Raw genomic sequence first — 15912 nt, forward strand, 5'->3', positions numbered from 1 at the left:
TTTCTCACTTACATGTGCCAAAATGATGGCAATACATGCTTTTTTCTTATGGTTCATTTGTTGGCACGATATTAACACTTAATATCGACACAAAACGTAAAATATTAATATTGATATGTGTATTGACCGTGTCATGTCACCTTTCAAATATTGATAAAATATTGACAATAAAAAACATTGACAATATTATTGATCGTGTGAGGGCCGCTTTAGATCGCAATCATCATCAGGTTTCTTAACGTACTCTAGAAGATTTAGTTGGCCGAACCTTTTTATTTTTGATATCCATTTTTTTATCCAATGCCTTTTCTTAATTTTTTTCCTCGATTTTTTCTCACTTACATATGCCAAAATGACACGCTTTTTTATCTTTCATTTTTTGGCATATGGTATAATTCACACTTAATATCTGCACAAAACTTAATATTGATATACATATGTATTGATACCATGTGTATTGACCGTGTCAGACCGTCTTTCAAATATTGATTAAACATTGACAATATTATTGATCGTGTGAGGGCCGCTTAAGTGCATGCCTAAACTATGTACTAGGGTGTATTTCAGGAAAATATTTAACTTTTACAGGGTAGTTAAAAAAAATGTGCTTAAATGGAACACCCTGTATATTATTACATTTTTGGCTTCCTTTCTGTTCACTATACATAATCCTATGAGTAAATCTAAAAAATAAGTAAATCTATTTCGATAGTTTGATTGATATTAGCAAATAAATAAAAAATACATATTTTTCAAATTTCCCTAAAAAAATTATTACAAATACAAGAATTGTCCTGAAATAATCAAAACTATATTAGCTATTTACTTTAGATGGTCTTTGCACTTACTTTGCTATAAATATCGTAATCTTACATCATACAGGGTGTTCAAAATTGTACGCCAAACTTTCTAAAATATAAAATAATTTTTCTTTGCTTTTTTAAATGGAACACCCTGTATATTATTTTTTTATTAGATGGATAGTTAAAAAATTAAATAATAATTAAAAGTATTTCAAAATTTTTAATGGTTTTACAGATACACGCAGTATTATTTCCTATGGCTCTTTCAACGGTAAAATACAAGAGAAAAATCATTGGGTGGCATCTTTGGGTGGCATTCATATTGATAAACATTTACTGTGGAAAATGCCATATGAAATATAAAACCGCGAATATATGCCAAACCGTTAAAAATTTTGAAATACTCTAAATACAAAAATTGTTCATTTTTTAATTCTCTATCTAACAAAAAAAAGTACACAGGGTGTTCCATTAAAAAAAGAAAAACTTTTTTAAATTTTAGGAAGATCGTTATAGTTTCTAGTTTTAATCATGTGCTGATGATGCTAACATGGTTAGCGACACGCGCTTCCAGTGTAAAACTAAAAGTGTTTTGGTGTATTGTGGTGATTTAGTGTTTTATTTTGCTGTTGTAACACCAAAGGTTCCAAGCACCAACTGTAATAGTTTTTAAACAAGTTGATTTTTTTTATTTAAATCCCATGATGAAAATAAAAAATCGGTCGATTTAAACAATTATACAGGATGGTCCGAACTGTATTCCGGAAACTTCGGCAGCATATTCTGCAGATAAAAATAAGTAAAACAGTTCGTATAAATGTATGTCCTAAAATGCTGAGTTTCGGAGATACAGGGTGTAGAAATTTCATTTTTATTTCGATTTTTTCTAAATAATTTCTGAAGTAACGTCAATATTTGGATGAAAATTGGTTTCTGGGAGTTTCTTGACATGAGAAATTTGATTTTGATGTCAATATCACTCCTACTAGTAGAGGGCGCCACCTACATGTGTTTTAACTGTTTTGAAGTATAATAATTTTTTTTGGCCGTACCTGTATAAAACTACCGAGTGAAAAAATATACATCTCTGTGACTTTTTACGTAAAAAATATCTCTTTGTAAAAATCGCTACGAACCACCGTTCTTAAGATATTTGGAATGGAAATAGTCAATACATGTCATTACTGACGAAAAATAAACACGCTGTGTAGAATAAATTTGGAAAATTTTTATTTTTTTAAATTAATCATAAATTTTTCTGCAAAAAATGACGATAAAACAGTTTATGTTGACCTTTTGGCACAAAAACATTTCAAATTTATGATTTCAGTCTAATAACTATTTAGTCAACATGTTTAATTTATGTCAATGATGACAGGTATTGATAATTTCGATCTCAAATATCTCGAGAACCATTACTCGTAGCGATTTAGTAGTTACCAAGAGACTTTTTTTTACGTAAAAAACGTCGCAAATGTTTATTTTTTTACTCAGTAGTTTTATACAGGTACGGACGAAAAATGATTACTCTTCAAACCAGTTAAAAATATGTAGGTGGCGCCCTGTAGGAGTCATACTGACATGAAAATCAAATTTCTCATGTCAAAAAACTCCCAGACACCAGGTTTTCATGCAAATATTAACGTTACTTCAGAAATTATTTGGAAAAAATCGAAATAAAAATGACACTTCTACACCCTGTATCTCTGAAACTAAGCATTTTTGAACATACATTTATAGGAACTTTTTTACTTATTTTCATCTACGGAATATGCTGCCGAAGTTTCCGGAATACAGTTCGGACCACCGTGTATAAATCTTGATTTAAATATTTGCACCCAGAATTGATTTCAGGAGTATATCCCCACTGTTGTCAGAAGCACAAATCAGGAAGAAGAAACTATTTAAATTGTTTAAATTTGACTGAACACTTTGGATCATTATTTTAATAAACCCAAAACCATCGGTAAATTTTACATTGGCGTGAAAGAAAAAACGAATAAATATTTTTTTAAATCATTTGCGAGCAGCAAGCAATTTCATTTAAAAATTAAATATCAATGAACCGAATGTCTGTTTCTTTCTAATTAATAGAACGAGATGAAAATAAATCGTAAAATCGAATCCTGCTGCAATCGTGACGAGGTTTCCTGTTCGAGTCTTAGCTTTTTGTTTCGTTTGTATGTGTGACGTAGGGGAAACCTTGGTCTGAACTAACAGAAATCCGGAAGCTTTTTGTTTGTTTATTGATATCGGTTGTTTTTGTTCGATGTGGTTTATTGTTTATATGTAAATGTGAATCGTAATAGTTTTTCTCGATAGAAAAATATACACGTTTTATACTCTCATCAGAGAATTTATCTTTGCACTCATTATTCGAGTGTCACATAACTCCATGTATTTTTCTCGTTCATAGAATATGACAAATATTTTATTTAAAATAGATTATTAGTTTTAGATATTGTATTATTTGGATGAGTGAGTACTATTAGTGTTGTAAATTGAATTATTGGAAATTTTCTAATTTGTCTAGGAAATATTCAGAATGTTGGAAATATTGAAATTGCGTTTTAAAGGATTAAAAAACATTATAACACACATCTCGAGGTTCAATATTTAACGATTCACCGATCATTGTCACCATTGCATTGGATTTTTACAGCAGAGGCCTATCGAGGTATTTCCAGTCGACGTAAAATATCGAAAGCAGCAAAAGTAGTAATGACAAAGGCGAATCTATCCTACGTATCCCACAATGAAAACTTGTTAAAAAGTTATTTCCAACACTATTGAAAACTATAAAGAACAGCAATATAAAACACTAATTCACCACAATACACCAAAACACCCTACTTGTAACACTGGACGCGCGTTTCGTTAACCATGTTAGCATCATCAGCACATGACTAAAACTGAACTAGAGATAACTGTTGAGTTTAGTTTTAATCATCTACTGATGATGCTAAGATTAAAAGTTAAGTGGTTCGGTGTATTGTGGTGAATTAGTGTTTTATATTGCTGTTGGAACACCAAAGGTTCCAACCCCTCAAATTGATTGGTATGAAGAAGACTTTAATGCCGAAGATAATACTGAAGATGATGCAACAGTAATGAAGAAATCTCTTTAAAGACTTACTTGAAAAGTTTTAAGCCATTTCTAAAATCAAGTTATCATTCCTAATCAAATGACTTAAGTCATGAAAATGATCTAAGTCAAAAAAGAAACTTAAGTTTTCTGTTGAACTGTTGAGAAGTTTTGAAGAAACTGTTGTTACGTTTTTCGTCGGTTCCGTGTGGATAGAAAGTCTAATTTATTTAAACTCAATTTATTTTACACTAAGTAACAAAACAATAATGATAAAACTATTTAAAAAACTATTTACAACTTATTTACTATTTATCTAAAAGGAATTTATTTTGAATTTAGCGCGTATGCGTCGAACGATCTGGTTGTTTCTGTCTCTCCTTTGGCTCAGGCCTTGGGTTATATACCCACAGCTAAACAGTTCTCGAATAGTCCATTAGATCATTAGGGGCATAGAGAAGGTTTATAATGTTCTCGTAGGTACGCCTCCATTCCATTGGAACTCGATTGTTCTCGAACGTTCGATGAATCATTACAGCGTTTTCAGATGGAGCGGACCGTACGCGCGTCCGCGCGGATTTTTTTTCAAGATAGCCATCGACGAACTCATCCGGACGGAGCATACGCGACCCATGTGAAATTGTTCATATAAACGCGTGGTACTTGCTCGAAGTCGCGGACGCTCCGCTCCATCTGAAAGCGCTGTTACATTACGGTGTCTATTCTTTAAAGCAATTCCAGGTCATATGGGGGCGGGACATATTAGTTAGGTTATGCCGGGTCCACACGAGTCGTCTTATGTAGCACGGTGATATAGCCAATATAGTTTGTAACTAGGACGTGAAATTGCATAGATCATGAAATGTAGCTTTAAATCTAGCTAATATAGAGACACTGGAGTTTTAAGTTTTGATTTCAAGTAATTAAAATGCGCATCTTTTCTTTTAGCTGTACCACATATGTTTTGCATGATGCAGACACTTTATTTTTCATCATACAGTATGCCAGATATATTTTTTGATTCAAAATTATCAAAAATAAATTATAATTTATAATTTTGAGATAAATTAAATTATCGTGGAAGATTGATTTCTATAAAATTTGTGTAAATTTGCCATTGAAGTTTGCCATTGACAAAAACACTGGTTTATAATCTAGGCCGAGACAAACTTTAGTGATCTAAAAACACTTAACATTTCAAGAAGTTCGTCCACCACTCATCATTCTAACTAAAAAAGAAAAAACTATTTAAAGGAAAAAAATTCGATATGTTTGCAGCTATATTCATTACGCCTTTTCTATATCAAGTGAAAGATATTTCAATTTTGTCTAAATTAATTTGTATCTTCCTTCAATTTGTTTATGCTTTTCGTATGCAGTTAATGCACTTCTATCTAGCTTTTGTGATACGTAATCGTATGCGATATGACTTTAAAGCTTGAGTAATTTAACCTAAGCTATTCATAAATTATTGTAATTAACATTAGGCCAAGCGTGTAATGATTTCTGAATGATATCTACATGTATATGTAGATTTAAGATCCATGATAGGCTTTATTTACCGACTACATTATAGTTTACATACTTATTATGTTGATGTAAAAAATATCCATATGAGAAATTTGTTTATTCAGAGCAATTTCTAACTAAAATACCTTTTCTTATTATTTCTCATAATTTTGTGGTGTTTTTAAACTAGTGCAAAAAGTAATTCATTTTTTGCACTAGTGCAAAAAACACTTTCACTTTCAATTTCCCACGAATCGGGTATTTTCCCCCGAGTTGGCATCACTGCATAGAACTAATGGTGGTATAAAGGTGCGTCCAGATCTGACGAGACGAGAGCGAGACTTCTTCTATTCATTTTTTGACTGAAGTCTGCCACGAGACAAGCGAGTGGGATCATAGTGAAAGGAACCTAAACACAAATTAAATTGTAATTGAACATAACAAACGATGGCCAAATAATAACGCATACAGTAATAAATTTTTGTATCTTTAACATGGTATTTGGTTCGTATTCATCGTCGGTTTTTTCCCTTTTGGTTGTTTTCCCCTAACCTTTCATTTGTTTCGAAACACGACGTTTTTTACAAAATACGTTTTTAACGTTTTTTAGAACAAAATGTTAAATAGAAAAGTTATTGGGGAGGTTAAGAAGCACATTTTAAACTAATATAGTATACAGGGTACTTCAATACAGTGTTGCGGATATAACATATATAATGGGAATACCCAATTTTTTATTTTATTATTGGATTCTACGTACAATTCGGTAACTTTTTTTGCATATGATACATATAAAATTAATAGATTTTGTAATAATTCAATTTGTTTAAAGAAAATATAATGTTAGATATCGGTACAGTAAAATCCATTTAAAAAAATTGAGATTATTTAATTTTAAATAGTCGAAGTTCATAAATCAGAGCTAGTATCTCGCAATCGAGCGAGCTTACCAAAAACACGTCCAGACTGTGCCGCGTGATTTCTTTGATCGGCCGTCGCAAAACCGACAGTGGACGGATAGCAACGAGGCTCCGTGGGTTGTCTCGCAAGGCTCTCGCGAAACCCGTTCACGCTTAGCAAATTTGGAATGTCTCGCGCTAGTCTCGCTCTCGTCTCGTCAGGTCTGGACGCACCTTTATATAGATATCCAGCAATAAAACAAAATGGATTTAGGTTTTCTACGATTGTTAATTATTAATTGTTGCAGTATATTCAGATATTAGTATATTGTATTTACTAAGGCTTTTTAATAAGTGTAATTATAATTTTAGTTATTCTAAAAAATAATGTTTACTTCTAGACATTTTTTTAAACGTAGTAGCATGTATATGTAAATTAAAATAGTTGTCCTTTTAAGTCACTCACTCTTTTCGATAGGATATGACGAAGGACTAGAAGTCAATGAATAAAAAATATTCGTTATATAGTAAAGGATGTTATTTAGTGAAGTGACTCATGGATTTTGCTGGGCGTTCGCCCGACTGGCTGGCTGGCTGTTTTACGAATTACAATTTCGTTGTAACCTTTTCGAAATGCCATGTTATTCATTTGCACCTCAGAGTAATAAATACCATAAAACTTATATATTATTATGGTCTACCGTTTTATAACTTAGTTAATCCTGGATTGCTCGCTATACCCTTTCCGTAACGCGATGTTAGATTTTATCTAACATTAAAAAGTAAGTAAAAAATCAGGTTTTAAACTTTTTATTTCAAAAATTTTAGAGTTTTTTAAGTAAATTAATACAAAAAACTAATATTCAAATTTATTTAAGAAAACATATTAATAAGTTACAGATATTCGGTACTGGTATTGTTATTTTCCTGACCCAGTGGGATAGATAAGTTTGCAATGGAAAAATGCTTGTGTAAATACGGTAGTGTAAGTTCAGGGGGGGGGGGAGGATCCGCAATAAATGTTCTCGCAGTTATCTAAGCGGTATTACATTTTTGAATTATTTGGACATTTATAATTCACAAAAAATTACAATAAATAAACAACTTAGATTGACTTAAATTTTCTTTTACCTAACCAAAAACATAAATTAATGCCAATAAATTATAACAAAATACACAAAATGTCAAACTTGATTGGTCGCGTCGCTTAGATTTGATCTAACAAATCGGTCTACATCATCGGTCGCGTATTAGAAAAAAAACTAACATAGAGCGCCTATCCCAAACCATAATATCCGAGCTCAACGCGGAGCTCTCATACGCTAATACAGAGTCTCCTTCAGGCATTCCTAGAGAGAAAAGAATTTGCAACCAACATATCAGTTTTATAGCTAAAAACTATTTTTTTTTAAAAGTGCGACCGATCCCGGGTTAATAAGTATAAGTACACTTTTGCAAAAAATTAATCTTTTTGAAATTCTAAGATAATTTCGTGTTATTTCATATATTTTTTTATCTTTTCCCATAGAGGAATAATTCCTACCATCAGTTTATATTGTGCATAGTTTTTGCATGATTTATTTCAAACTTTTTTTAAGACAATTCACAAACAAGTGGTAAAATATTAAAAATGCAAAGTTAATTCTCAGTATTTCTAAAGCACATCTTGCGTTTGCTTTGTGTTTCTTTTCTACATCTTCATTAATTCTAATTATTATGGAACGTCCAAGCCGAAATAACTCGCGAATAATGCACCCAAGCCATGGTATTGTCGAAAAAGGGCTGGAGCTTCCAAAGAATTGGTCGTCGATTCAATATTAATTATACAACCATTTCACGGGTAGTACAAAGATTCTTAGAAACGGGAAATAATTATCGTAGGTCAGGACAAGGTTGAAATGGCATTACAATACCAAATCAAGATAGATTTTTAAGAATTCTGGCGTTTTGTCCCATTCAGATTCAACTGCGTGGGGTCCATGGCCTGCAAATTACTGCTGAAACAGTTCGATTACGATTAAGATAATCTGATTTGAAAGACCAAGAATTGCTACTCGAGGTCCAGCTTTAACCATAGATCACCGACGAGAAAGTTTATGTTTTGACTACTGATTGAGAATGTGTGCTATTTATAGATGAGTTCTTCTGGCTGTACAATAATGATAGACGTATTCATGTTTTTCGATGACCCAATTAAACGTTATTAACTTCTCACAAACATTATTTGGAGGAGGATCTGTTATGGTTTGGGGAGAAATTTCTTTGACGGCGCGTACGGATTTAGTGGTCATAAAAAATATAAGTTTAAGAGCTGAGCGGTATATAGAAGACATCCTACGACATGTAATACATTTCGCACCTTATATCGGTAAAAATATGTTGTTAATGCAAGATATCGCCAGACCGTACGTAGCACGAGTTGTTAGAAGTTATGTAGTTGACGAAAATATGAAATTTTATGTTAGTATCACAAATTATATTTGATAATAATATTCATAAAAAAATTATAAATTCTAAATTAGTTATCGTTCGGGCTTATTTTTGATTGATGCCCTCTAACAGTCAAACGAAACACTTTGTATTTTGTATATTTAATATATTATATTATATATTATTTAATACGTAGTAGTTCTACGTCACCGGAATGGGAAACCTTGTATATCGTATCACTGACTCTCCTATCTTGACTGATTATACTCTGGATTCTAGGTACTACTGATTAGTACTGATGATACAGTTATGCTCGGATATGGCCGCATCTTTAAATGTTATTAAATACCCGTTTTTATTTTATTATTCTCGAATTCACTGGCGCTCTGGTTCGTTGTAGGATCGACAATGCACTTGTAACATTTTCGTAATACTATTGATTATTAATAATGGCACAAAGGAGAGATGATTAGTCTTAAAAATCCACACCAATGTTTCTTTGTTAGTTGTGTAATATTAGTATTTAGTATTTTAAATAAAGCAGTTATGTCGAACTTTCATTGTCTTTATTTTTACTGAATTATATAACTACGACGTTTCTGATTTGATATTTCATTCTCATCTCTCAAGAAGAACAATCAGAAAATGTATACTTCTTTATATTAGAAAATATGCATTGATGTTGAAAAATATTTAATTTTTTCCTTCTGCAAATGTCATGTTTGACAAAAAAATTGGAATTGTTTCAAAAACAGCCAGTCCATTTTTAGGGTTCCGTACCCAAACGGTAAAAACGGGAACCCTATTACCACAGTTTAAAGAATATAAATATATTTATATATTTTAACACAGTTTAAAGAATATAAATATATTTATATTCTTTAAACTGTGCTATTACTACGACTTCGCTGTCCGTCCGTCCGTCCGTCTGTCACAAAGGTCTATCTTATGAACTGTTATAGCTAGACAGTTGTATTTTTTACAGATAATGTATCTACATATGTTGCCGCTATAAGAACAAATACCTCGACAAATACTAAAAACAGAATTAAATAAATGTTTGTAAATAAAAAAGTACTTTCACTAAACATTATCTTTTAAGTAAGAATTCGGTGGCCGCGTGGTTAAATCGTTAGGACTTTACGCTGCTATGACGTTGGACCGTAGTAAGGCAGGTTCGAATCCTAGTCAAGGCGACTTTTTTTAATCGTTTTTTTTTTTATTTTTACATATTTTTACATACATAATTTATTATTGATTAATACAATTTTTAGTAATGTGTTTCTTCATTTTTTTTTAATTACTTATACGCGCATTCAAAATTTTAGCTAAATCGGAAAAAAAAGTTTATAATAATATAGTGTTTAATGTTGTATAGATAATGAATACGGAACCCTTCGTGCGCGTGTCCGACTCGCACTTGACCAATTTTTCATTCCATGTTTCATGCTTTAGACTAGATGTCTAGTCTGTACTCTTTTTGGTACAGATTCTTCTAAAACAATTGTCAGAAATAAATAAGATAAAAATAAAACTTGTTCTTGAGTACGTTGTAAACTAAATGTTTTTGTTCAGTAAATAATATATTTTCTAATATGCAATATTATAACATTTTTAATTTATTATTTTTTTGGTAAAGATATATTTTTACTTCTATTAAAGGTTCTTCGCATTCTGACAGCTACATGTTATTTAAATTTTAGTGTTTTAACATAATATTATAATTTTATTAGACAAATTACTAAAAAACCTGTTTTTCTTTTCAGAACGGTGAACATGTGGATTATCTGGAAATCACGTTGGAAATTGATGGAGAAAACTTAATATTAGACTTGACCCTCAATAAACAGCTTATTCCAAAGGGATTTTTCCACAGGTATCAGACGAATGGAAAAAATGTCGTTCACAAACCCGCGAAAGAAGTAAGTTTTTAGTTTAATTTTACCAGAGTTCTATGCAAAATGAAATTATAACTTCTTGGAGAGATTAGTTTTAATGAAAAGTTGTACTTAAAAGCCAAAATAACTTAATTTTGGAACTGATAATATCATGCCAATATCGGCCTGTTCCACTGCGACGTTTTCAGATCTGTTGTGGTCCTTTTCTGGTCCCTAGGTTATTTTCTTCAATCCTATCAAAAAGGCCAATAACTTGGAGACGGAACCCTCCATATAACTCTTTATCAATGGCGTATCATTGCCTAATATCCGCTGTCGCAGTGGCGTAATTTTTGTTATTCCGTTTTGTTATTTCTTCTTCAGATTAATAAAATCTGTATAAATATGGTTTCTTCCGTAAATCCCAGCAGTTTTAGATACCGAAACTTACAATGTGATAACACCATCTTGTAGAACAAAAAAAGTAGCAAAAAGAATTTGAAATTTATTTCGTTATATCTATTTAAATAGAGTCATAGAAAAACTGAAATCGCGAACATTCGTTTTTGTCCATGAATCTTCGGAAGTATTCGGAATTTTTAAACTTAACAAAGAAGGTGCAATTTTGACCAGCATTAAAATGCACAACTTTACCTCTATTTAACGGACCTCGTATCTTTTCCGGTTTTCGGGATCACAATAATCAAGTTCCAATTTGGGACACCCTGTACAGTGTTTCGGAAGTTTTAACTCAGTGGAATTCGTTTTGATTTATGTTTCTTTATTGACCTGTCATATTTTAAAATATTTGAAGGATTTAACAGATTTGACCCGTTACTTCGTGACTCTATTCAATAATATTTCAATTATCTTTTCAGGAGATTGACCATTGTCATTACAACGGTAAAGTCAGAGGCAAACCGGATTCCTGGGTGGCGATATCGACGTGCGACGGCTTATCTGGAGTGGTCTTCGACGGAAAAGAAATGCATTATGTCGAAAAAGATAACCGAGTCGATCAGGGTTTCGACGCTTTGCAATCGGATCACTTTGTTTACAGACACTCTGACGTTGTGGAACAGAACAAGACGTGTGGTTACGCCGGCGACGCTAGAAATCCGGAAAAGCAGCATACGACCACTGATAATCGATTTCATAGAGTAAGTTAGAAAATAGATAAATCATTTAGCCCAGTCAAATTAGAGAAATCGGTGGAAAAAATCCCACAGTTTTGAAAATGGTTTTAAATGATATCTCTGGACTTCGCCTGATATGTGTCAAAAGTCCCCGAAAATAGACGATGAGCTCGGATAGAGGGGAGGGGTTAAATGTCATTTTTATGACTTTTTAACTTGTATCTCGGAAAATATGACACCTACAGAAAATTGAAGCTCAAAAAATTCTCTACAAAATTAGTTGAATTCGTTTTTTTCATAGGTCTTACTTTTAAGGGTTACAGGGTTGACAAAATTAACACTATTTCTTATGTTGTATTTTCGCATTTAAAATCCAGTTAAAGTCTAAATTTAACCTTTCATATTAATAATGGTAATATTAAGGGGTCCTTGTGTTAACTTTCAAGTCTTCATTCCATCGTGACTTTTTGTCATCCGTTGGAGAGCACTAGTGCACACAGAACTTAACGATAACTGCAAGTTGAAGATTAATGCATGCCTGCTTTACGGTAAACAAATATACCACAGCATTTAGCGCAGCTGCAAATAGTGTAGAAAGTATACGAAAACCAAAAATCATGGTTTATGATTAAAATTATAATTTTTCATCAAGATACCATGAATATATACAATTATACAAGATTGATGAAAAATGTGTTTCAAGAATTAATTTAATAATAATTATTATAATCATCTTTATACGAATTTGCGCAAGTGTGGCATATTTTCGTAATCAGAAAAAAAGTATTTTTAAATATTTAATGATATATAGGGTGTACCATTTATAAAAAATAAGTTATGTCAATAATTTTAACATTTTACAGTTTATACAATTTTTAACTCAACGGCCAAAAACTTAGCGAAATACACTACAATTTTTTTTTACTCGACCTTTTAACTCAAAAAATAAATATTTGGCAGCCTTTCAAAAGTAGGACAAATTAAAATGAAAGCAAGGTAGAAGAATGGTTTTTCTCTACAAAATAAAACACGAATTTACCACAATACACAAAAACTCTTTTTACTTTTACACTGGACGCGCGTTTCGCTAACCATGTTAGCATCATCAGCAGATGATTAAAAACTAAAATACAATCTACAATTTGAGTGTTTATATACTCACTCAGTGGGTACCGAGTGGGCGTGGCAAGATCTAGCCAACCGAGTCAGAGCCCACCAAGCGTAACAGTTAGATTTCCGCTACTAGAGTAGTAGGAACAAAGAACTTGAAGGAATTGGGCCGTTGTCTCTGTTCATACTATCTTTACATTTATTAATTCTGATGCTTTCATATGCATCTAATTGCCTGTAATTTGAGACTTGTTTAATTAATTTTAAATTATTAAGATCTATACAATGTTCTTTATAAACAATATGTTCGGCAACGCAAGATTTATCCGGTCTACCATATCTTATCTGAGCTAAATATTCTTTAAATCTAGTTAATATTGATCTTCTAGTTTGCCCAACATATTTCTGATTACAATCTTTACAAGAAACTTCCTTTGGATTACCTAGTAATTGTTGTAATTTATTATTAGCACTATACACAAGTTTATAATTGACATTCTTAAAAATTCCTTTTAGACCACGGGATAACTCTCCATCAAACGGTATTGAAAAATATTCTGACGTATCTTTCTCCACTTGAAAAGTCGAATTTTCAGAAATCATTAACCTATATCTACGTTTTCTAATTATTTTATCAACTAGTGAAGGAACATATCCATTACACTTAGCTACATTCCTAATGTAATCTCTTTCTATTTCATATCTTTCGTTGGAAAGTGGAAAACTAAGTAATCTGTGAACTAAGAAATTTAAACTAGCCATTTTATGTTCGACACTATGATATGATTCATTAGGAATATATCTGCGTGTAGTCGTATTTTTCCTATAAATATCAAATTCCAGGCAATTATTAGTATTTCTAATATATACATCTTTCTAATATATAAAACATCTAGAAATGGTAATCTGTCGTGGTTCTCAATTTCATGTGTAAATTTAATGGAAGGAAAACGATTATTTAACTTAGAAATAAAATTATCTATGGTGTCTGAATGTGTATCAAAAACAGCAAAAATATCATCCACATACCTAAACCATACTCTTGGAAAATACTCAAACTAATTCTTAGCCTTCACTTCAAACCTGCTCATGAGTAAATTAGCCAAAAATGAAGACAATGGATTACCAATTGCTGTACCTTCCCGTTGTTCAAAAAAATTGTTATTAAATTGAAAACAATTTTGTTTCATACATAACGATGTAAGTTCAATGTATTCATTCACAGTTTTGTTGTCGAGATCATTTGCGTTTAGTTATTCCTGCAAGTAGCCTGCAACAACGAAGATACATCAAAGGAGACCAAAATTTCACCTTCATGCAATGTTGTATTTTTAATTTTGTTAATAAATTCAATATTATTTTTAACTGAGAAAGAGGGTTCATGATTAGGTAAATTTTCGAACTCCCTTGATAACCATTTTGCCAAATTATAAATCGGAGAACTTACAGCCGAAACAATTGGGCGCATAGACTTATCCGGCTTATGAATTTTTGCAACGCATACAATTTTGGTAATGAGGGATTGGATACTTGCATTCATTTGAAGTGGAGGCTAAGAATCAGTTTGAGTATTTTCCAAGAGTATGGTTTAGGTATGTGGATGATATTTTTGCTGTTTTTGATACACATTCAGACACCATAAATAATTTTATTTCTAAGTTAAATAATCGTTTTCCTTCCATTAAATTTACACATGAAATTGAGAACCACGACAGATTACCATTTCTAGATGTTTTATATATTAGAAAGATGTATATATTAGAAATACTAATAATTGCCTGGAATTTGATATTTATAGGAAAAATACGACTACACGCAGATATATTCCTAATGAATCATATCATAGTGTCGAACATAAAATGGGATAAATCTTGCATTGCCGAACATATTGTTGATAAAGAATATTGTATAGATCTTAATAATTTAAAATTAATTAAACAAGTCTCAAATTACAGGCAATTAGATGCATATGAAAGCATCAGAATTAATAAATGTAAAGATAGTATGAACAGATACAACGGTCCAATTCCTTCAAGTTCTTTGTTCCTACTACTCTAGTACCGGAAATCTAACTGTTACGCTTGGTGGGGTCTGACTCGGTTGGCTAGATCTTGCCACGCCCACTCGGTGCCTACTGAGTGAGTATATAAACGCTCAAATTGTATTTTAGTTTTTAATCATCTGCTGATGATGCTAACATGGTTAGCGAAACGCGCGTCCAGTGTAAAAGTAAAAAGTGTTTTGGTGTATTGTGGTAAATTCGTGTTTTATTTTGATGTGTAACACCAAAGGTTCCAACCCTCAACTGTAATAATGGTTTTTCTCTGTTATAAAAGCACCTGAGCTGTATTGTTATTGATCGTCACAACATAATTGTGCGGAAGAAAAGAAACTAAATCTAACAATTAATTGTTATCAAAATAGAACTAACTACCATAAATAGGACCGGTTTTGTCCATATGAACCTTTGAACTGTTAGTAATCACATTACATTTATTTATTGTGATGGTATCATAAATACCTAATTGCATTAAAGTGTTTAATTGCACTTAATATAGTTTAATGTATATTTTCAATTTCACATAACCAGAAAAAATTAGGTAGCAACGTATATCGGGTGGTGACATCGTCGTTGAAAACATAGGAAATCCCATGCAAATTTTGTACTTTTCAAATATTGGCTCCCTTATTAATTTGACAGCTAATTCGTAAATAGGTTTTTTAAAGGTTTGCGTATGCTGAATACACATGTCAAATTTGAACAATTTTGGACAAGCCGATTTTAAGTAATTTATGAAAAACTGCATCTATTTTTATATTAAATCTGAACAGGTAACAATGCAAAACCAGTCAATGTCAACATATCTTAAGTTGTCAACCTATTATTAAATCATTATCAAATGTAATTTGTTGTGCTGTCTGCACTACTACATTATAGGACCTACGCAGTGGCGTGCAGTACCATTTACAGTAGGGTAGGCAACAGAATAAAAAAATATGAAAAAACTAAGAAAAAAACTATGTATTACATAATATTTATGTACAATGTACATATATAAAATT

General features: G+C 31.6%; 1 protein-coding gene across 1 annotated transcript in view; it reads left to right on the top strand.

The window, feature by feature from the left end:
- LOC115880730 (disintegrin and metalloproteinase domain-containing protein 12) overlaps positions 1–15912 on the top strand; it is a 195392-nt gene that overhangs the window by 149140 nt on the left and 30340 nt on the right. Inside the window, exons 3-4 of the mRNA XM_030898009.1 lie at positions 10493–10648; positions 11482–11763. Of these exons, the coding sequence (XP_030753869.1) occupies positions 10493–10648; positions 11482–11763 (438 nt within the window). The remainder of the gene's footprint in view (positions 1–10492; positions 10649–11481; positions 11764–15912) is intronic.

Source organism: Sitophilus oryzae, unplaced genomic scaffold, assembly GCF_002938485.1.
Source record: "Sitophilus oryzae breed Bouriz unplaced genomic scaffold, Soryzae_2.0 scaffold_1652_pilon_pilon, whole genome shotgun sequence".
Taxonomy (NCBI): domain Eukaryota; kingdom Metazoa; phylum Arthropoda; class Insecta; order Coleoptera; family Curculionidae; genus Sitophilus; species Sitophilus oryzae.